At 37.3% G+C, this 23,309-nt stretch overlaps 1 protein-coding gene across 2 annotated transcripts in view; it reads left to right on the top strand.

The window, feature by feature from the left end:
• The first annotated feature begins 1,224 nt into the window (after nucleotides 1-1,224).
• Nucleotides 1,225-23,309, top strand: part of SEPSECS (Sep (O-phosphoserine) tRNA:Sec (selenocysteine) tRNA synthase) — a 35,298-nt gene continuing 13,213 nt past the window's right edge. For both annotated transcript variants that reach the window (XM_027599376.2, XM_027599375.2), the window contains exons 1-8: nucleotides 1,225-1,417; nucleotides 2,194-2,348; nucleotides 4,670-4,788; nucleotides 5,107-5,265; nucleotides 8,088-8,241; nucleotides 11,143-11,245; nucleotides 18,353-18,482; nucleotides 18,620-18,711. In XM_027599376.2, the coding sequence (XP_027455177.1) occupies nucleotides 1,304-1,417; nucleotides 2,194-2,348; nucleotides 4,670-4,788; nucleotides 5,107-5,265; nucleotides 8,088-8,241; nucleotides 11,143-11,245; nucleotides 18,353-18,482; nucleotides 18,620-18,711 (1,026 nt within the window). In that variant the 5' untranslated portion in view covers nucleotides 1,225-1,303. The remainder of the gene's footprint in view (nucleotides 1,418-2,193; nucleotides 2,349-4,669; nucleotides 4,789-5,106; nucleotides 5,266-8,087; nucleotides 8,242-11,142; nucleotides 11,246-18,352; nucleotides 18,483-18,619; nucleotides 18,712-23,309) is intronic.

Raw genomic sequence — 23,309 nt, 5'->3', positions numbered from 1 at the left:
CCAGGCTGACAAATGGTGGGTATCGATACCCTGGGAACATGTAGCTAAACATTCCTGGGAGTGGCAGGGAGCTCAGAGCCTGATTTGCAGCATTTGTTGATTTTCACGGTGTAAATACTCCCACCATGGCCAATTTCAAACTTCTAACATGATGCCACCAAAAAGGGAGCTGGAAAGCCATGTGCAGCAGTACACCATTATGCTGTATTTCCACTGTCCAGATACAAGAGATGTAAACGATCTCAAAAGTGCGGATAACAGTAAAATGTAGAAAACATAAGTAGGAAGTGATAAGTTTGTGTATTTACCACGTTTGCCTTTCATATAGTTAACTTTACTGTAAACTTACATAATCTACTGTTAAAAAGCAGCTGTATTTAAAAACCAGCTCACAAAATTACTGAACATTTAACAATCAGCTCTTGCAAAGCAAGTATGAACCAGTTCGAGTGGACTCTAGCACACCACTGAACACGGATAAGGTCAGGAATTACTGGAGGCTCACCTAAGGAGAAGAGTGCAAGGAAACTGGAGGCAGGGATCCTACCTTTTCATTTCTGTATCTCCCATACCGAGCGCTAGGTTGTTGAATGGTCAAAGCTCTTCATTAATTCAGTATGAAAACATTTTTTTTTTAGCTCCTGCTATATTCTGGGCACCGTTCTAGGCGCTTGGGGGGCATAGCAGCGAAAACCAAGTCCGTATCTTTAGGAAGTTTACATCCATAGGTGTGTGGGTGTGGGGTACAAAAAAATGTAAAGTCAGGTGGTGGGTGATAAGTGTTGGGGCTAAAAATTCTGTAGTGCAGAGGACGAAAGGAGCGAGGCACTGCTATTTCAGAGCGGGCTGTCAGGCAATAGAACATGTTGAGACCTCCGAAAAGTAAGGATGGAAAGATTCTAGAATATGAGAAATATGGTGTAAGACTGAAGCACAGACTGCGCAAATCTCACCATTCAACGGGGTTGGAACACAGAGCAAGCTACGGAAGTTTTTCTGCGGAGAAGCCCACACAGTTCCCCTTTACTTTCCTCAGCCCCTCTGCACAAGTGCAAAATTCTTCCTCCAAGTCCGTCTCAGGAACACTCTCAAACACCAGCTAAACGCAACGAACGCCCCGGCACACGATCAAGTCCACGGTTTCTGGTGCACAAGCTAGGGCGGTTTGCGCATGTGCAGAAGCGAGACAAGATTTTTGACCCAAGGCCTTGCCGTACGGTCGGGGCGGCGAGTTGCATCCTGGGTTCAGTAAGCGTGTACGGCGTGTGTCGAGTGTCCCCTCGCCGCTGTCGCCACCGCCGAAATGAACCGCGAGAGCTTCGCGGCGGGCGAGCGGCTGGTGTCGCCGGCTTATGTGCGACAGGGCTGTGAGGCCCGCCGCTCGCATGAGCACCTCATACGGCTGCTTCTGGAGAAGGTACCGGGCTGTCGGGTCCCTCCCCAGCGGCCGCGCCCCCCGAAGCCTCTGGCTCCGCCCAGCGCCCCTTAGTCCTGCGTCCTGCCCACCCGCTCCTGTCTGTCGGTTGAGACCTGTCCCCGGAGTCTCTCGCAGCTTGGCGTGCCTTGTGCTGACTTGGCTCAGCTCCTCAGCCTCACCATAAACCAGCAAAACCCAGAGAGTGTTATTAGGGAGCTTGTGGGAGCCAGGATTTTGAGTACTGTTTTTCCCTGACTTCGGGATGTGGAAGGGAGGGGAAGTCCCAGTTGCTTTACTGTTTTGTTTGCGAGAAGGGCAAAGTTCGCATCTTCTGTCTTTCACTACTCCCAAGGGGAACGCTTTGTGTTTGTAAACCGGGGGATATAGAAACTCGAACCAAGAACTGCTGCGGAACCTCCCAGGTCTCGTTCCTGCCAGTACCCCGAATTTTCATTGCACTCAAGTTTGACAAGCCTTAGTCTTAGCAGTCCGGTTTGAAGAATCCTCATTGAAGATAACGGCTTACTGGTTTTCAACTGAGTAAATGTCATCGTATTCATTTATTATCCCTTCTGGGAGTCTGCAGATAATTGTAATGCAGTGTACAAATGTTTTGTCTCTTCGAGGTTTCTTCATTGTGCTGAATTTACGTCTGAAGTTTAGAAAGCAAGAAGCATGGCAAAATACACATTGCAGAGTTTAAAAAAATTCATTGAAGTACGGTTCTAGGGGATGGTTTTCTGAAATACAAGTTTTTGTTTTTGTTTTTTTTCCAGGGCAAGTGTCCAGAGGATGGTTGGGATGAAAGTACACTTGAACTTTTTTTACATGAACTTGCAATCATGGATAGCAACAATTTCCTGGGCAATTGTGGTGTGGGAGAAAGGGAAGGGAGAGTGGCATCTGCCTTAGTTGCTCGGCGTCATTACAGGTATTTTTTTAAAGTAGAAAGCCTTTCTTTTTTTCCCTTTTGTTTTTTTGTTTGTTTGTTAAAAACCATGGTGTTAATACTAATCATGTTAAATTATAAAATATCTGTTGGTGACCTACTACTTCCCTACTCAAATGGGTATATAAACCAGATGCAACAGGGAGATGGAAACAGTTTGAGTAGTTGCTTTTCAAGACAGTCCGGTGAAGGTTCTAGTTATCCTGTCATGTTCTGGGTGTTTAACAATACTGCCTATACATTTAACATAATAAACCTGTTTGGTTGTAAGAGTTTAAAATATGTTAAGGTTGTTTATAGTTTGCTGTATTTCTTTTCTGATACTGCAAGTTTTTTTGGAGAATGATACGTAGGTAGAACTTTAAAATGTTCATCAGTATCTAAACCGAGTCCTATTTTATAAATAGCTTTCTTTGTTGCAATAGATGCAAGAAAGTTATGCTAAACTTGATTTAACATTATTAAATCACGGGCTTCTGGGTAGCTCAGTCGTTAAGCGTCTGCCTTCGGCTCAGGTCATGATCCAAGGGTCCTGGGATCGAGTCCCACATCGGGCTTCCTGCTCGGCGGGAAGCCTGCTTCTCCCTCTGACCCTCTCCCCTGCTTGTGTTCCTGCTCTCACTGTCTTCCTCTCTGTCAAATAAATAAATAAAATCTTAAAAAAAAAAGATTATTAAGTCACTTTTTCTTTTGCAGTATTTTAGAAAGCTTTTTATCAGTCTGCTAACCATTTAATTGGTAGTGTTTCCAAATATGATCATTTCTCTGTTCTTCCAGTTTTCTGCGAAATATAGGTAAACTTTTAAAAACTCCTGTCTTGAAATTTTCAGTGGTGAAATTTTCCTGGGGATAGTAGAATTTTATTTCAATCAAAACCATTGCTGTCAGAACCAATGATAATGAATCTAGAACTTGGATGAAAAATTCATGGTTAAAATGGGTTGATAACATGATTTATAATATTTGTAAAAAAATGCTTTGTACGTTAGGTTTCAGTGGTGATGAAGTATGACACCAGTGTTCTGTGATAATCCCAGAGTGACGGATTTCTGATCTAACTATAAAGTACAAACTTTTAAAATATTCAGAGGTATCTTGAGTGTGTATAATGTCATCTAATTTAAAATGAATGGATTTGCACACTGATTTTCAAGGAGTGTATACAGTTGACCCTTGAACAATATGGGTTTGAACTGTGCAGGTCCATTTGCATGTGGATATTTTTCAATGAATGCAGGACAGTATTGTAAATGTATTTGCTCTTCCTCATGATCTTCTTAACATTTTCTTTAACTTGCTTTATTGTAAGAAAACAGTATATAATACATATAACATACAAAATATGTGTTAATCAACTGTTTATGTTATTGGTAAGGCTTCTGATCAACAATAGGCTATTAGTAGTTTAAGTTTTGGGGGAATCAGTTATACATAGATTTTTGACTGTGCAGGCCTACCCTAGCCTCCCCATTCAAGGGTCACCTGTAGTACTTTTTAAATTAAGGCTGTATTTGAAATAGCAGCTCATCCCCATTGGAACTTAATCCACTGCTCTAGTTAAGGAAATGGAAAGAAAGAAGGGAATCTAATGTTGCATATATTCTGGTTTTCCATTCCTGCTAACAGACCACCTCAAAACTTAGGGGCTTAAAACAATAATTTAGTATTATCTCTCATAGTTCTGTGGGTTAACTGGGCTAAGCAGGATGATTATGGCTTCCAGTCTCTCATGCAGTTGTAGTCAGATGCTGGCTGAGAGTTTAGTCATTAGGTTCAACTGGGCAGTTTATCCAGGTTGACTCACATAGAGTGCTGGGAGCTCAGATGGCCTCCACAGGTGGCTTTGGCCTCTCCCATCGTGGCATCTGGATTATAGGATGGTGCTCCCACAAGAGCAAGCCCTTCAAGAGGCCAGGTGAAGCTTTAAGGCTTCTTTGAGCTAAATCAGAAATTCCAGAACATCACTTCCACTAGATTCTTCCTGGCCAAGCAAGTCACTAAAGCCAGTGCAGATCCAAGTGAAGAGGAATTTGATTCCATCTCTTGGTGTTGGCAGTAGCGTGTGGGTATAGGGAGAAAAGGATTTGATGGTGGCCATCTTTGGAGCCTAGCTACCACAATGTAATTGATGAATTTGTTTCCATTTAGGGTATTTTTACATTATTAATAGTTTATGAAATGTATCTGTAATAGTCAAGTGTTGCCTCTGGTGTTTTTTTGATTATTGCATCTGTATACTTATACAGTGGATTACTTAGAACACCGAGTATTTTTGTTCAGTTTTTGGCCCATTTTTTGCTTAGGTTCATTCATGGAATTGGACGATCGGGTGATATTTCTGCTGTGCAGCCAAAAGCTGCAGGGTCTAGCCTTTTGAACAAAATTACCAATTCTTTGGTCCTGGACATCATAAAGTTGGCTGGTATGTATTATATTATCATAATACTTTTGGGTGACCAGCCACACACACCTTTGCTTAATATCTTTTATTAATGCCTCTTTCCAAACAGGTTCTAAATGGCTCTTGAAAAGACATATTTTTAAAAACCCTTTAGAAAAAGATAGAAAATCAGAGCCATAAGCCTGGAGGATGAATTTGGCAGTGAGCTTCCTGAGGTCAAGTACGGAGGAAGCACTGTCTAAAAATCTTACATTTGATTGAAGAATTCAATCATTTCTTCAAGAAGGATGCTGGTTTTTCAGTGGAATAACTAATTTCTCCTTTACTTCTTGTTTTTAGGTGTCCCTACAGTGACCAACTGCTTTGTAGTTCCCATGGCAACTGGTATGAGTCTAACCTTGTGTTTCTTAACATTACGACACAAAAGACCAAAGGCAAAGTATATTATATGGCCGAGAATAGACCAGAAGTCCTGCTTTAAATCCATGATCACTGCAGGTAAAAGAAGAGAAGTGACATATATAATGTAGAAAATTCCCCCTTTTTATGTAGAGGTAGATGAATAAAAAAGAAACTGTGTTCCTATTCCACCTTTTTATTGTAATAAAATATACATAATAAGATTTACTATTTTAATCAGTTTTATTTTATTTATTGATTTATTTTAAAAAAGATTTTATTTATTTATTTGAGAGAGTGGGAGAGAGAGAGCAAGCATGAGCAGGGGAGGGGGAAGAGGCAGAAGGAGAGGGAGAAGCAGATTCCCTGCTTAGCAGGGAGGCCAATGCTAGCTCAGTCCCAGGACCCTGAGATCATGACCTGAGCTGAAGGCAGACGCTTAACTGACTGAGCCACCCAGGCGCCCCAATTTTAATAATTTTTAAATGTATGGTTCTGTGACATTAAATACATTCACAAGGTTGTGCAATCATTAGGTAACACTATCTCCAGAACTTTTTCATCCTCTTAAACTGGATCTCTACCCATTAAACAATAGCTCCTCCCTCCCCACTACCTCCACTTCCCAGCAATCACCATTTTACTTTCTGTCTCTATGAATTTGACTACTCTGGGTCCTTCTTGTAAGTGGAATATAGAGTATTTGTCCTTTTGAGATTGGTTTATTTCATATAGCACAATATCTTTAAAGTTCATCCATGTTATAGCATGTATCAGAATTTCTTTCCTTTTTAAGGTTAATACTCCACTGTATATATTTATATCTCACGTTTTCTTTCTTTCATTCATTGATGGACACCTGGGTTGCTTTCACCTTTTGGTTCTTGTGAATAATGCTGATGTGAATATGGGTGCACAAATACCTGTTTGAGTCCCTGCTTTGAATTCTTTGGGATATATACTCTGAAGTGGGATGGCTGTATCATATATCCCTGTTCTTTGAAATGGGGATATGATTACCTGTCATAAAATTGTTTTGATATTAAGCAGGATGACCTATGAAATACCCAACAGTAATCCCTGGAGCATAAAGGGTGCTAAGGGGCTTCAGGAATGGTGGTTGTATATACATAAGTGGAATACATATAAATTATTACCATAAATCAAAGTGTAAGGACCCAGGCATCATTACATATACGTGAGACAAAAACTTTACATTGGTATTTTAGTATTTAGCTTGCTTAAGTCAAGGTGAATTTGAGAATTTAAGGTTAATTTTGAATAGCTTCAGTATGTTGTATGAAGTGAACTATATTGGCCTGTAATTAAACCGCATAAATAGTCCTAAAGAAATTCATGTAAAGGGATTCATAATTAGGACATATAGTAGAAACTGATAGACTTTTAAAAGATATGCTCATTTACTTTAAGTGGTATAAAGTTGTCAAGTCTGTTTATTTACATCCTGTTAACCAAAGAACTACTACCAAACTTACGGGAAAGATTGCCATATTGAAAAATTGGAAAATTTTCCAAAAGATATTAGGATTTGTACTAAATTTACAGTTTATCCTTTCTTAGGATAGCCTATATTCTTAGGAAGCAAGATAGTTATATTCTCAAAAAAAAACTTGCATTATAAATGTTCGAAAGCAAAAATAGGGTTGGGTCTAGAGAATTTGAAAAATAATAGAAAATTAGCTGTCATTAGGAAGCACTACTTATTTAAGTTTTGTTTGTTTTAAAAGCTATGAAGGTATAGATATAAAACCTGGACATCTCTGAACCAACATAATTGATCATTTTATAGTGGCCAGGTTTTTATATTTCTGTAGATAGAATGCAGACAACTTGACATGGATTATAACACATAGAAGAAAACTACTTGCTCATAACTGTGCTTTAATTTGCTGTGTGACCTTGGGGAAGCCACTTAATTTTCCTGAACTTTGGCTCCCTTATCTTTGAAATGAGTTAGTTGAGCTAAATGGTTTCTAAATCTCTTATAGCCCCTAAATGTATGAGTCCAGCCTGCTATAGATTTGCTATTTGGGAAGACTGAAGATGTGACTACATAATAACTTTACATGTAAAATTTCCCAAGTTTATTTTCTATCCAGTTTGTGAGACTCAAGCAATTAGATTTTACTTTTACCCTAAGTACTTACTAGCATTATGAAATATTTAGTTATTTAAGTGCTTTGTGCATTGTTTAGTGTATATATTGCACATACAACGCTTTTGAAGTTTATGGATACCTAAATATTCACCATACAGGATTACATAGTTATTATTCGGGCAGACCTTTGATCAGGTGCTAGTTTGATCATGTGCTAATTCAACTGAAAATTGAGAAATAGTTTTTATATTTAAATTATAGAAGGCCCTTTTAAACTATGGGATGGGTCAGTAATCATTGGGCTACTAAAATTCATTACTTTTTCTCTAGGAGTAAAATATTAAGTTGATGATTGTGATTTGTTTTAGTACTTGAATTATATTATCATTCTTGTCCATCTCTGAAATAAAGTGAACTTAAAAATGAAATGTTGCCAGAGAAATGAGTAGATTTACTTTTCTGTGGTCTGAAATTGAATTGTACCAGATCCTTTTTGTCATCAGTGACTGTGTATTACTTTTATAGGTCTCTATTTGCATTTGTTTTCCTTCCCAGAATTAGTCTTTCTAGTCATATCAAAGTGTTAAATAGATTTGTGGTCCTAATTGTGGTCTACTAGTCCTTCACGTTATTTTGGCCTGCTTTTGACTCCTACCAATATTGAGCCAGGTCTTTATTACTTGGGGAGGGTTCACTGACCAGACTTAGAGTTCTTGTGTGGAATAGCACTGCTTTGTAGAGTTCCAGGATCTTCCCTTATTTTAGTTTATCTAACATTTTGATTTCTGATTGGCTTGGTTAGGTTTTGAGCCTGTGGTGATAGAGAATGTTTTAGAAGGTGACGAGCTGCGCACAGACCTGAAAGCAGTGGAGGCTAAAGTTCGGGAACTTGGGCCTGATTCCATTCTGTGTGTTCATTCCACTACATCCTGTTTTGCTCCAAGGGTGCCTGATAGGTAAATCATTTGCAAATATTGTCCTTTAGGTGTTCATCGGGTCTTTTAAACGAAATGCAGATATACTCATTCTCAAAGATGCTTAAGTAACATTGGGCAGTAAATAGGTGAATGGACTAGTGGAGAAACAGCATGGTGGTTTGGGAAAATAAAAATTTGGTACAGAAGAAGGAAAAAAATTAATACCAAGTGGAGATCCGTTTATCACCTGCGTAGACACAGAGCATCTCTGTTTCCTTGCTTTTTTCTATTTCTGATCTCTTTGCACCTTTTCCTCATTATTTAAGTAGAAGTTTCTAAGCATAATGTTGGATTTACTTGTTTTCATTGCTATCTCCATTTCTTTGATTTTACAGTTAGTTTTCCTATGTAAGAACAGTTAGTTTTCCTGTGTAAGATTAACAGATTTTTTGAATAGGAAATTTTAGGGTTATTTATTGCCTTTTGAATTTTTTAATTGGAAGATTAACTCACATGTACACTTAAATGTACACAGTGGTTGTCTTTGCATTTTGAGAAAAATGCATATATTTAAGAAAATAAAAGCAAAAAGAAAAAAAGCAAATGTTTACTTTTTTAAAGGATATCCACAAATTTTATTCTGAAAATGTAATAGGTTTGGGTATAGTAATACAGATTTCTAGTTTTGACAGCAGCTCTTTGTTTCATTTTAACATTTTGAAAGTAAGTGCTAATAATTTGTAAAAACTATATGGACTTTGGGCTATTTTTTAAGATCAAGTTATACTTTAGTTTTAATTCATGGAATCACACAATTTGGCATTAATGAATGTATGTTACTGTTTGTTATTTTATAGGCATGTTTTAAGAGACAATTTTAAGACCATGCTCTTGAAAATTTACCTTGTTTCATTTGTGACTCTGAATTCTATTTTAAGATTATATTGCATATGCTTTCCTTGTTTATTCATTACTTACCAATCAGTTTTTAAATTTGCATTATAATATTATATAAACATCTCTGTTCATTCTTCATTGATGATTTTGCTATCTCGAAAAATTTTAATGTGATAGAAATAGGTCACATTTCCAAAAACAGCATATGGGTATTGTGTTAGATTGTTTATGCTTGAGGATAGTTTTGTTTCATTTTGTTTTTTTTTTTAGATGTCAGTATACTTGGTATAGGTTTAAGTATTTTACATGTATTATCTCTCCTTTGGAAAAAAATCACAAAGGTTTTTATCAGCAAAATTCTCATATGCCACTTTTTCGTTGTGTTATATAATGAATGTTTCTGATAAAAGTGAGCTTTAGGAAGATAGTGATGCACAGTTATTAGTAATATGTTTGAGTTTCTGATTTTATTGAACTTTAAAATATATTTTGATTTCTTTGCATTAAGCTTATTCTTTATAGTCTTAACTTGAATAGGTATATGTATATATATGTTGTCTTTATCAGTTAATTAATTGGACAGAGTATTGTGGGGCAAAATCAGTCAAAGGATATGTTAAAAAAAAAAAAAGGTTATCATTTCTACCTGACAAACATCTTAAATTGGCTGCTAAGTTATAATACAATTTGATCCACATGGAAAATATTTTTTGTCTTTCCTTGCCTTTCATTAATACCTTTATACATCCTTTAAATATTAGCAGATTTGATGAATTCTCAATATTTAAAACAACTCACAAGTGATTTTTTTTTCCTTTTAAAAATAGTACTTTATGTTATTATAGCATCTTACTTTCAAGGAGCATTGTTATTAAGAAATGCTTTTATTAGTACACAAACATAAAAGTGACTTCTATGAAGAAAATACTTGTTTGTATCCCAGAAAGTCTATTTTTTAAAAACAATATCTGATTAATTTGAGTAATAGAAAGGTTTCTCTGTCAATTTGTGAGGTTTATGAAAATGAATGATAAAATGACTTTTTAGTTCATAATACTTTAAGGAAGTAAATTGAAAACTTCTGATAGATGAATAATGTCATTCCTATCTGTACTTTAAAAACATAATGTGCATGTAAAAAAGAAAATGTATTTTGCAAAAACAAATAATAAAACTATATAATATATATTTGAAGTACATCCTTATGGGAAAGAACTTTTATTGCTTTGCTTCCAAATTCTTTATATTGTAGAAAGAACATTTTTTTAAAAATTTAACTTTATTAAATCATAGGATTTAGTTTTAGCTTCATAGCATGTGAAGACATTTCTATTAGAAATGGCCTCAGTCACAAGTAGTATTTGGTTTTGCAAAGGAACATCATTTATTACACTCCAGTTGAAATTTATTACCTTACTTTGCATAGAGTTAGACTCTCAAATTGTTTTAATATAAGGAGTGTCAGATGAAAAATAAGAGTGAATTTAAAACCAGCAGCTATTTAAAAGATTCTTTAGTTTGCAAGTTGTTGGGAAATGTTATTTTGGTACTGAAACATTTTAATGTTCTGTATTTTTTAATACATTAAAGTCTACTTGAAAATGTATTTTTTACTTTATGAGATGTTAAATGTAAGATTTCTTAAGATTTCAAGACATGCTAATTATTTTGCAGCTATTAGCTTTAGTATAAGCAACCAAAAGCATTTAAAAATGAGCATACCACCTTGTTAAGGGGTCAGTATAATCTGCTTCTTGCTTTTTATATAGGAAATTTTAAAGTGATTTAAAAGCTACCATCTATACAGATTTTTATAAATACCCGTTTTCCCATTTATTGGTAACATTAATTTAAAAGCTTTTTTAGGTTTATCCTAAAGTGCCTGCTGCTGAATTTTATGCTAAACTGCTGTAGAAATTTCAGTTTTCCCATTTTTTTCCTAGTGTACATTAAGAATAACTATTGAATTAAGAAAGTTTTCACACTGTAATTTATAAAAGCACAGTAGGAATATGTCTTTCTGTTGAATATTTATGTTTGTAGATTAGAAGAACTGGCTGTGATTTGTGCTAATTATGGCATTCCACATATAGTCAACAATGCTTATGGAGTGCAGTCTTCAAAGTGTATGCACCTCATCCAGCAGGTAAGAGAGTTTAAAAAGATATGTCAAGAAAAAATGATTTTAACATATTGCAAGATTATTCCTTTGTTTTTCTTACTACTTAATAGAGTAAAATCAACTTTCTGGCATCTCCACCTTCATGGAGCATTAGAAATTGGCATCTAATATCCATACAGTAGAAGTCACTCTTCCTTGCTGGTAATTGGACTGGTAGCTTTGGTCAGGACCAACATAGAAATACTTAGTAGCTTATTTGTTTAACTTTCTGAGATTGTTTTATTACCAGTATTCTCACTTTTCTAATATACTGTGTTATTGTATTTTTAAAACTATATTGATGATTTATTCCATATTTAAGGAATCACTTTACCTTATTATCCTAGGCTGGAAATGGCTTCATTTATAAACATTTTAGTGTTTAACTGTGGAGTTGGCGGGTTTTAAAAAAATGTTATGATTTTGTTCTTATAAGCATCAACCAGATCCTAGTCTGTTTTAGATTCTTTTTTCTAAAGAAATTTTTATTTATTTATTTTGAGGGAGAGAGAGAAAGAGAGAGCAGGAGGGGGGTGAGGGGCAGAGGCAGAGGGAGAGGGAGAAGCAGGCTCCCCGCTGAGCAGGGAGCCCTATGTGGGGCTCCATCCCAGGACCCTGGGATCATGACCTGAGCTGAAGGCAGATGCTTAACCAACCGAGCCACCCAGGCACCTCATAGATTCTTTTTTTTTTAAAGATTTATTTATTTATTTATTTTAGCGAGCGAGAGAGAGAGAGAGAGAGAGAGAGAGAGAGCGCGCGCGTGCGTGTTAGGGGAAGGGGCAGAGGGAGAGAGAATCTCCAGCAGACTCTGTGCTGAGCGTGGAGCCTGACGCAGGGCTCGATCCCACAACCCTGAGATCACTCTCTGAGCCGAAACCAAGAATCAGACACTTAACAGACTGTGCCATCCAGGCACCCCTGTTTTAGATTCTTATTTTGAAAATACGTCAGGGCATCCCATCGTGCTCAGAATAAGAGTCATAGCCATGGCCTGCAAGCCTTTGTGTATTCAGGCCTCTGCAGCTTCTCCAGTTTCATTTACTACTGCTCTCTCTCTCACCTGCTGTCTCTGGGCACATTTTTTCTGTTCCTCCATTGTGTCATGGGTGTGCCCACTGCCCTAGTTTTGCTCTTGTTCCTTCCTCACAGCGAAACCCTCTTCTGGAGAGCTGCATGGCTTCTTACCTCTCTAAGACACCCTATCTAAAATTACAGGTTCCTTTTTCTTGCCTGCATTTTGTCTCCCTTTTCCTATTTTGTATCATACTCCTTTATTTTAAGGTACATGTTTTTCCACATTATAATATCTCTACAACTGGGGTGTCTTAGATTCAGTGGTATCTTATAATGTTAATTGACAATGTTTTTTCTTACTTGGTGTGGAAAATTTGGCTGCTTCTTAAAATTGATGTTGATCTTGTTCTTTTTCTCCATAGCATGTCTCACCATTTGATGTTTATTTTTTTTTTTTATTGTCTAGTTATTGGTAGTAACTAGAATTAAGATTCTGTTAGGGAAAGGACTTTGTTTTGTTCACTCTTGTGTCTTCAATACTTAAGACAGATTCTGGCACATAATTGATACTCAGTAACTGGTTCCTGAAAAAAATTGGATGAATAAATGAAATATCTACTTGCAGTGATTATTTATACTGTGTTGAGATGTGGATAGATATTATCCATGTATGAGTTATATAATTTATGGGCATAATGGTGTTAATCACATACTCAGTTTGGATACACATGTGGTCTGTGTTATGTGGGCAAGACTTTTTCAGAGATTATCTGTGGCCTTCTCCAGTGCAATGGTGAATGCTTCTTAGCCCTGTAGATCCTAGCTGGTAAAAAAATTTTTTTTGGAGTGTACTAGTATCATTTCTCATATAAATGTAGTTTATATGATAGTATTAGCTGATTTGCTTAACTTCTTTACTCAAAGGTTGTACCGGTTAGGATGCAGTTGGCTTCAGGTAACAGAAACCCAACTCAAATCAGCCTAACCAGTGAGGAAGTAGATTACATAACGTAAGAAGTCCAGAGGTAGAGTGGCTGGTAGGCATGTTATGTCAGAGGAAGACTATTTATCATTTCTTTTGTATCCTTTTCCATTATTCCTTAAGTTTTTAAGGAACTTTTTCATTGTAATTCTAGACTAGATTTTCTCCAATGAGAATGATAGCTGAGAAAGGTTGTATAATTCTCTACACTGGAAATCTTTTTTTTTCTTTAAGATTTTATTTATTTATTTGAGAGAGAGGGAGAGTGGGAGAGAGAGAGCACGGGGTGGGGGAGGGTTGGAGGGAGAAGCAGACCCCTCACTGAGCTGAGTGGGGAGCCCCATTCGGTGCTTGATCCCAGGACTCCTGCCCAACCTACTGAGCCACCCAGGCGCCCTCTATACTGGAAATCTTGAAAAGCATTTTATTTCAGTGATTTGTTTTTATTTCTCCTCTCCCTTTCCCCCCTCTCCTCTTTAATTTTTAGCAGCCTCGATTCTTTTGAAAGTTAATATATCAGCATTACTAAAAGTTCAGAAAGTGAGGATGGAGTAGATCACTCAGCCTGTACCCTAACAAATACCCTTGATAATTTATGTATTCACTCTTTTCTCTTTTTTTATATGTATATTGCTTTTTACATAGTGAAAGCCATTGTGTACATTTAATGTTACTTTTTTTAAACTTTGTGCAAAAAATATATTTAATTTTTATAGATTATATTTCTGTACTCCCCACATTTCTATAAAATCTTCATAATGATCTTTACTGTGGCTCCAAAACATTTACTCAAATATTATATATTTAACCCAGAAGTCCTTAGTGTTGTTGTGCTCACAGTATAATTTTGAATACTAGAAACTTTGGCGGCATAACTGGAGAGATTAAGACAAAGACAGTGAGCCCCAGGATCTGATGTAAAAGGTGCTGTTGGAATTGTACGTCACGAATGTCCTACTTGGTCATCGCTTCTCTTCATTTGTGAAGTGGTTTTACTAAAATTTTAACCAGAAAATAACACTTTAAGATGGGTGAGTGATATTTAAATAGTTACTGTATTGTTGCAGATACTGTATTACCTTCCAAAATGAGCATTTCTTAAAAGAAAAAAAAGCAGTACTTGAATGTTTTAATTTTACCAAATTGCCCCTGAAGAGAAGAGGTAGCGGTACTGTTGCTTTAAACCAAAGAAATACTCGGGTCTTATTGAGTGCTAGTTGCTGTTCATGACATTCTAAAAAATTATAGTTAGATTTAATTCATCTCAGTAGTTCTTCTTAGCAGGGACGCCTGGATGGCTCAATCATTAAGCGTCTGCCTTTGGCTCAGGTCATGGTCCCAGGGTCCTGGGATCGAACCCCACATCAGGCTCCCTGCTCGGTGGGAGGCTTGCTTCTCCCTCTCCCACTCCCCCTGCTTATGTTCCCTCTCTCACTGTGTCTCTCTCTGTCAAATTAATAAAATCTCTAAAAAAAAAAAAGTAGATGTTCATAGGGAACCTGGTGCTAAACCAATTTAAAAAAAATAATTCTTCTTAGTAATAAATGCCATTTATTGAGTACCCACCATTTGTCAGGCATCCTGCTTAGACCTTTAAAGTTTATTAGCTTAATCCTAACAATTTAAGGTGCGCTTATTATTTCCTTTCTACAAATGAAGAAACAAACTCAGAAGGATTAAGTGACTAGCCCGAGGTCCCATAGCTACAAAATGGCCCATTTAGTTCAGTGTGACTTCACAGCCTCATATTTTCTCTTAAAAAACAAAGTGCTGAAATTAGAAATACTTTCTGGAGAAGATAGTGTTGTAGTAATCAAACAATCAGTGGAGAAAGCTGTAACTAAAATGTTTCAGCTTTACTGATTTTATTTTTTTTTTGTTTTTTTGAAAGATTTTATTTATTTATTAGAGAGAGAGAAAGAGCACGAGAGTAGGATGAGGGGCACTTATTCACAGACCTACTCGTCGGTTCCTTCAACAGATATTTACAGGATTCCCCCTGATGTGCCAGGCATCAGGTTAGGCACTGGGGATATGGTAGTGAATACAGCAGAATCCTTATCTTCATGGAGCAGAAGCAGACAGTAAACAATAAGTATGACAGGTCTTGATAAATGCTCTGGATTGAGGAGGGGGTGTCTGATTAGATGGAGTGATCCATGAAGTCCTCTCCCAGGAAGTAACATTTGAGCAGAACCCTGAGTGATAGGAAGGAGTGAGCCCTGCAGCTCTCTAGAGTCCAGACTGAAGGTAACAGCAAGTGCCAAGACCGAGACAGGAGTGTGCTCGGAGGTTGTAAGGAAGGAAGGAGGCCAGTATGGCTGGATCAGGACAAATGAGGACAGCAATGGTAGTAAAGAGATTTGAGGTGTGCTAAGGATTGGGGAATTTATCCTTGGTATGGTCGTTTTGAGCAGGAGAGTGACATGTCATTTCCATTTTTCAGCCCTCATTCTGGCTGCTGTGTGGGTAATAGACTGTAGGAAGGCAAGAGTGGAAGGCTGTTGCAGAGCCCACGTGAAATGTGTCGGTGGCCCGGGCCAGGGTGGTGGCTGTTAAGGGTTAAGACATGGTTGGATTCAGATGTATTTTGAGAGTGGATCTTACAGGGTGTGCTGATGAATCAGACAGACGTGAGGTATGAGGAAAAGAGAATTCAGGGACTCCAGGGCTTTGGCTTGGGTAGCTGGAAGAATGGAAATGCCACAGGAATAATGTTTTATTTTATAAACATGGGTTCTTCCTCCAGATTACCTCAGTTTTAGTTCCTGCTGTGTCTTTGATTGCCTGGATGACTTTCAATAAGGTGCTTTAACTGCCTGGATTTGAGTCCCAGCTGTGCTATTAAGTACATTTCTGACCTTGGGCAGGCCACTTTAATTTTATTGTGCCTTAATTTTCTCATCTGTAAAATAGCTATTATAGTAGCATCGACCTCATATGGTTATTATGAGGGTTAAATGGGTTAAGAATGTAGAGTGCTTAGAACAGTGCCTGGTGCTTAGTAAGTTCTCAGTAAATTCCGACAGAAGTTATTATTATATGAAGTTATCTGTTTTATTTGCTACCACTATCCCTAGAACCTTAAGCAATGTTTGGCAGCTGATAGGTGCCCAGATACTTCTTTTGTGAGTAAACAAGGAGACGAATGAACTGATAAATGGCAGCCCTTTCCTTCATAGCACATGCCCCTATGTTCCCTATTTTATTTAAGCCCTTTCAGCCTTCTGGGGTTTTTTTCCTTTGACTTTAGTGAGAGTGGGTCCAGCTTGCTGTTTGTTTTTTGTTTGTTTTGTTTTTCTTTTTTGCTAAGCAGTTAACTTATTAAGCCATACTTGATGGATATTGACTAAACTTATGGTGGTAATCCATTCATTATGTATGCATATATCAAATCATCATATCATACACCTCAAACTTACACATAATGTGTCAATTATATCAATAAAACTGGCAAAAAATGTGTTTTCATTTAAAAAAAATGAAAAAAAAAAAACTCCATACTTCCCTTCCACATTTATTTGCAGTTTTATTTTTCTTTTAAAACATATGCTAGTATAAATTGGGGCTTATTCACTCTGTTTCTTTGATAAAACCATTTGTTTTTTGTGAGGCTGTTTGTTTTCTTTACACGGCGTGTGCTGCCCTTTATGCTTTCTGTGTTTTGGTGATGAAGGGTTCTAGCAAAGTCTGGCATTGATTGTTCTCTTAATACTTCTGCTCCTGATTGAGGCTCACATTTCTCTCACATTTCTCTCTCACATCTCAGTACTTAAATGTTAATAAAAGACAACTCTAAGAATTCCTCTCTATTTTTACGTTCTACTACTTTGTGTGCTGTTTGGTTATTTATTCTACCAGTTATATGCTTCTTTCTGTTTTCCTGTGATATGGTGAGAGTTTCTTTGATCATAGTTTCTGAGGAAATTAGAAGAGCAACAGGGATAGGTTAAGATTTAAACAATCATGCAGTAGCTTCCAGAGTAGTCGGCTTCCCTTTCCTGCTTTTGTGCTTCTCCCTATTGCCTGGATCTGGTCTCTCAGATTAGGCCAGCTATCTGCTCCTTCTATTCTCCCTGAGATATAGATGTGGAGGGAAAGTGTGAAGATGAAGGTCAAATGTGGTTATAATATTAATAGGAATGTAGATTGTGAATACAGATTGAAAATCTGTTGCTACAGATAAAGAAAAAACGATCTTAGTTGAAATTTAGATAGTATCTCTATCTTTAAGAGGAGAAAATTGAAGCACATTGGATAGAAGGTCACAGACTATGTTGGATGGGGACTAGAACTTAGTTTTTACATTTCTGGTAAGTAAGTATTCAATTTTTCAGTGAAATATTAGATTTTCACTTGGAGTTCATTTGCAGTGGAATGAGATCATCTAAGATTATAACATTAGGAAACGTGAGTTATATAGAAACATTGCCAAGAGTATACAAAAAAATTCCATAGTTGATGTTAAAAATAAGCTTTATTTTTCTCTTTTGTGATCTGAGTGGTGGTGGGAACAGAGCTTGTTGCTTAAAGTAGTCATGCAGGTAGTAGATTATCCCAGCATCAAAGAGAAGGCCGTAAATGTATAACTGATTGATTGGCAACATGAGTGGCTACTGTCCCTTAGATTATGGTGGCCACTCTTGAACTCACAGAGGGTGTTTAAAATTACTTAATAGTTGCAGGACCCACTGTTGGCATTTATTGTCAAATGGAAGATCACAGATGAGAGGCGTGGGGAGGAATCTACTCTCCTAGCCGACGTTAAGGTGAAAAGCTGAGTTCCCACCCGAACTAATGTTGAAACTCTGCCTTCCTCCCAAGGTTGTTGTGAGGATTTAATGATTTTTTTTTTTTTTTTTTTGGTATGAAAGCAGTTTGCAAATAAAGTGCTCTTTCACATAAGAGGAGCAGCATTTAAAAACTCATTTTCATACTTAAAAATCCTTTATTGGCACTGTTACAAAGAAAACAAGATATTTGATCTACTTCCGATTTTTCATGCATTGTTTAATGGTATTTACTTCTTAATAGCAGTTGTTGTTTCTTTTCCTAGAAGCCAATATGTAACATTACATGTTATTTCATTCTAGGGGGCTCGGGTTGGCAGAATAGATGCTTTTGTTCAGAGCTTGGACAAAAATTTTATGGTTCCGGTAGGTGGCGCTATAATTGCTGGCTTTAATGATTCCTTCATTCAGGAAATCAGCAAAATGTATCCAGGTAAATAAATCAGTTGCTCTACAGAAAAAATAACTAACAACCAAAAATCCATTTGTACTAGGCTACTATAATAAATCTTAATTTCTAAAGGTTTTTCCCCCCCCTTCCTGAATGTTAACTTGTTTATCTTATTTCAGGAAGAGCTTCAGCTTCACCTTCTTTAGATGTCCTTATTACTTTATTATCACTTGGATCAAATGGTTATAAGAAGCTATTAAAAGAAAGGAAGGTAAGCTTTCCCTTCAGGTGTAAAATAATACCCTTGACTAAAATTATTCCAGATTATTGGTGTTTTTGCCTTTTGGTTTGCCAGTTTGAGAGTATAGATAGCTAGTGTGGTCCTAGGGGATTTACTTTGATCTGGAATCACTCCAGTTGGTTTTCAATTAATCATTGTCTCCTGTGTGTTCAGATATTATGAGGGATCTTGGGCAGATGAGTTTGCTTTTTTTTTTTTTTTTTGAGAAACTCCTACATTAGAGATTCTTCTTAGTTTAGTAAGATTCAGTTCATGTATCACTTAAAGATAGAGGATCTTGAGAGACAAATGGACAAGTTTTTTCTTTCTGTTTTTGGAAGTCTGAAGACTTGTATAGGTGTGAGATGTCAGTCACAGGAGGAAGAACGGTCAGAAGTTGGCCAGCTTCTCATTCTAAAATAATAAATTCATCCCTTGTCATTACTGGAATGCTGAACTCATTGATTATGTTGGCTGTGAAAAGAAAAGTGACATTTGTGCTTGAAAACTGGACTTTGTCTCCAACACTAAAAACTGTTTTAATTAATTCAGGACAACTCCAAAATTGTAGACAGAGACAGTGTTGGCAGGGCGGGTCAGACTAAAATGTTTTATTCATCTCCCATCAGGGAGAGCTAGAGGCCCCTGTACAGTTTTTGTATCTGTGTAAGTTTCTAACATTTAGTAGCAATTAAAGTCCCTTAGATTTATAATAGTACTTTATTTTAAGATATTTTACATGTATTCTCTGATAGCCTTATGAACATGGAACAGAAGTTGAAAAATTTTGTTCCCTAGTTTCCTCTAGTCACCCCTCTCCCCCCACCAGTTCAGTCCATAGGAAAGTAATTGCTTACTTTGTATTATGAGGACATCTCTTAAGATTTACGTGATGTAGGAAAAGAGGATCAACATCAGTCTTTAGGAAATGCACCTGAAAACCAGGGAGTTACCACTACACACCTAGAAGGGCTAATATAAGGAAACCTTTGCCTCCAAACTGGCAAAGATCTCAAGCAAGTAGAGAACTCTCAGACATTGCTGGTAAGAACACAAATGGTACAGTAACTTTGGAAAACACTTTTGCAGTTTTCATAAAGTTAAACATATGCTCACCATATAAACTAGCCACCCCACTCCTAGCTATTTACTCAAGGGAAATGAAAATTTATGTCTGTACAAAAACCTATATACATCAATGTTTATAGTGATTTTATTCATAATTGCCAAACCCTGGAAACAACTCAAATGTCCATCATCTGGTGTATAAACAAACTGGGTACATATATACTCAGCAATAAAAAGGAACAAATTACTGATATAAGCAACAAAATAGTGGCTCTCATATGCATTATACTAAATGAAATAAGCCAGACTCAAAGGGCTACATATTGTATGGTTTCATTTATATGCCACCCCGGAAAAGGCAAAAAATATCAGGACAGAGAAAAGATCAGTGGTTTCCAGAGTCCTGGGTTGAGGGAGGGGACCCATGGAATGGGAAAATGGTCTGTATCTTGATAGTGGGAGTAGTTTCATAACTGTATGTTTGTCCAAATTCATGGAAGTGGGCCCCTTGAAAACTGGGCCTCTGAAATTTTGCTATATGTAAATTATGCCCCAATAAACCTAACTAAGATTTTCAAATGATTAGAATAAAACTGCGTTTGATAAACTCCCAAAGGTAATCATCGTGGTCATAGATTGTTGTAGCTAAGAGAAGACCTCAATAAATGCTCCAAGGAACCTTTTTTCCATATGACAGATGAAGCCTGATTATAGATGAGCAAAATGGTCATGGGTTTATATTGTTTATATGAGAGTTTAGTTGTATTAGATGCCAGTGGGCCTTAGCTCTTCTATCACTGGTTGTTTCACTGTGGAAAAGATACTTGAACTCACAGATTTTTTTGTCAGGTGTTTCCATTGTCCTCATTTTTACAGGGAATGGAAGGATAGAGAAGTAACATATATGAGGTAAATTGTGGGACATGGGCTTAAAGCTAGGCAATTGGGCCTCTGATCCTCTGTCTTAACCTCTACTCTTCTGCTTTTTTCTTACATGGATAAATAGTCTAGCCTGGTAGCTATGTAGTTACCTTATATAGCTCTAAATCCGAAGACTTAGGTCTACTAATATCCAGAGGAGGCAAAAAAAATGAATAAATTTAGTGATCCTGGCCAAAACTCAGTTATATTTTAGAAAGGATATAAGCCATTTGCTTGTGCAGAATCACTATTGTTGGGAACGGCCCCTCCCTGACTCCAGGTGATCCTACTGAGACTATCAATCACAGCCTCCCTTCCTGCTTTGCTCAGAGGGGTGGGCATGTGATCTGGCTAGCGTGGTTTACAGGTGGGCATGTGGAGGTAGAGTCCTTCCAGCAGGTCTGATAGGTCCTTTAGAGAGCGAGAGGGTTTGCTGCTTTGCAGATAGTAAACTACTCAGCTGCCATATTTCTGGCCATGCCAAGAAAGCCTTCCTGGGACTCGAGAATATGAGAGGGAAAATGGAAGAGTCATTTGAGTCTCTGGATCCAGACATGTCTGCTTGTGGACTTGGCTGTGAGATGAACCAACAAATTCCCTTTTCCGTTTTAAACTAGATTATCTGGGGCGCTTGGGTGGCTCAGTCGGTTAAGCGTCTGCCTGCGGCTCAGGTCATGATCCCAGGGTCCTGGGATCCAGCCCTGCGTCGGGCTCCCTGCTCAGCGGGAAGTCTGCTTCTCCCTCTCCTGCTCCCCCTGCTTGTGTTCCCTCTCTCGCTATGTTGCTCTCTTTCAAATAAATGAAGTCTTTAAAAAAAATAGATTTCTAACACTGATACTTTTGATTTCTCTTACACCCTTGAGTCCTTTGTAATGTGTCCCAACATTCATTTCCTCCTTTCCACTTCTGTTGCCACCACCCTAACTCAGGCCCTTACCATATCACAGCTAGATGCTTACCGTAATTGACTAATTCTTCTCCTGAGCCCCAGTCTTAGTCTGCTCTAATTTGCTATGTTATAGCAGAGTGCCAGATTAATATTTTCAAGTTCTTCAAGTTATTCTGCTTTGGGTTCTGGTTGCCTGTAAGACAAAGTCCATATTCCTTAGCCTGCCATCATGATCCTTTATAGTCTGGTCTCACATTACTTTGGCAGTATTGGACCTTGCTCTGCTCATTCATTTATTCAAAGAAATGTTTATGCATAGGCCCTAAAGTAAATTCACAATGAGACTCACATAATCTCTACCATCATGGAAATTATAGTCAGGGGAAATCTAGATATTAAATAAACAATTATAAATCTGTTTGGCATTATGAAAGGACAAGCAGAAGGTATGGGACCATGTAGCACCTAACCCAGCTGGGGCACGTAAGCCAGTTCTGGCAGGGTTGGGAAAGGCCGCCCTGAGGAAGCGACATCTGTTCTGCAGAAGTACAACTCATCCATTTATTAGACTCCTATGGTGTCATCATAAACTAGAATGGATGGCCAAAATAACTGTCGAACTCGTAAAGGGTATTTTAGACTGAGTCTAGAAAGCAAAGTACTGTGCCAGTTATTGGAGAGTCTGTTCCACATCACTTCATCAAACTGGCTTTCCTTTAGCTAAATTCAGAGTCAGGAAGTCTGGAGTGGGGTTCAAACAACTGCATTTGTAACAAACTTCTGTGATGAATCTGATGCACATCCTAGTTTGAAAACCATTGTTTTGGGGGCACACAGGTCACTTGTATCTCTAACAGAAACTTGGAGAAGAAACATAACAATATCCTAGCATTTTAATACATAGGTAGATAATATTTTATGGAGTTTGAGACTGCATAAATACCCCAAATATCAAAGCTTAATGATATAACTCGTTAAAAAAATAATATAACTTGTTAGTTATCTGATCTTTTCAATTATCCTAGTGGTAGTCTTTTCTTTACTTTTTTTTAAAGATTTTATTTATTTATTTGAGAGAGAGAGAATGAGAGATAGCATGAGAGGGAAGAGGGTCAGAGGGAGAAGCAGACTCCCCGCTGAGCAAGGAGCCCGATGTGGGACTCGATCCTGGGACTGCAGGATCATGACCTGAGCCGAAGGCAGTCGCTTAACCAACTGAGCCACCCAGGCGCCCTATAGTCTTTTCTTATATTGTTGCTGCTCTTTACCTTTCAATGATCCCTCTGCAGATTTTTGGAATATATAATAGCTCTGATAAGACTATTACATAAAGCTTTAAGTTAGACATTTAAAGATTATTCTTTATAATGTAGATAGAAACTTTAAAACTTTTTATATGCTGTTATCGTATCAAGCAAGTGTACTATTTAGTATTTCCTATTTCTGTTCTTCTTGAATTGAAACTATATATGATAACTAATAATAGTTATATATTTGCTCTAATAAACTACTATAGGTCTTGAGAGTGATTTTGTCGTTAAATTTATTTAACTAGCAAATTAAGCTGATTATCTGAGTGCATGCCCCCAAAAATCACCATCAGGTGTCTGAAATGAAACTTGGTCCTTGATTATGGGTAGTCTGGGAGACTAGTGTCCACCTTGGAGTTTGCATTCATCCCTCTGTTCTTTGTGTCCTTTGCTTGATATAG

The sequence above is a fragment of the Zalophus californianus genome, chromosome 2 (assembly GCF_009762305.2).
Source record: "Zalophus californianus isolate mZalCal1 chromosome 2, mZalCal1.pri.v2, whole genome shotgun sequence".
Classification (NCBI taxonomy): domain Eukaryota; kingdom Metazoa; phylum Chordata; class Mammalia; order Carnivora; family Otariidae; genus Zalophus; species Zalophus californianus.
This window is presented reverse-complemented; position numbering and strand designations above follow the sequence as displayed.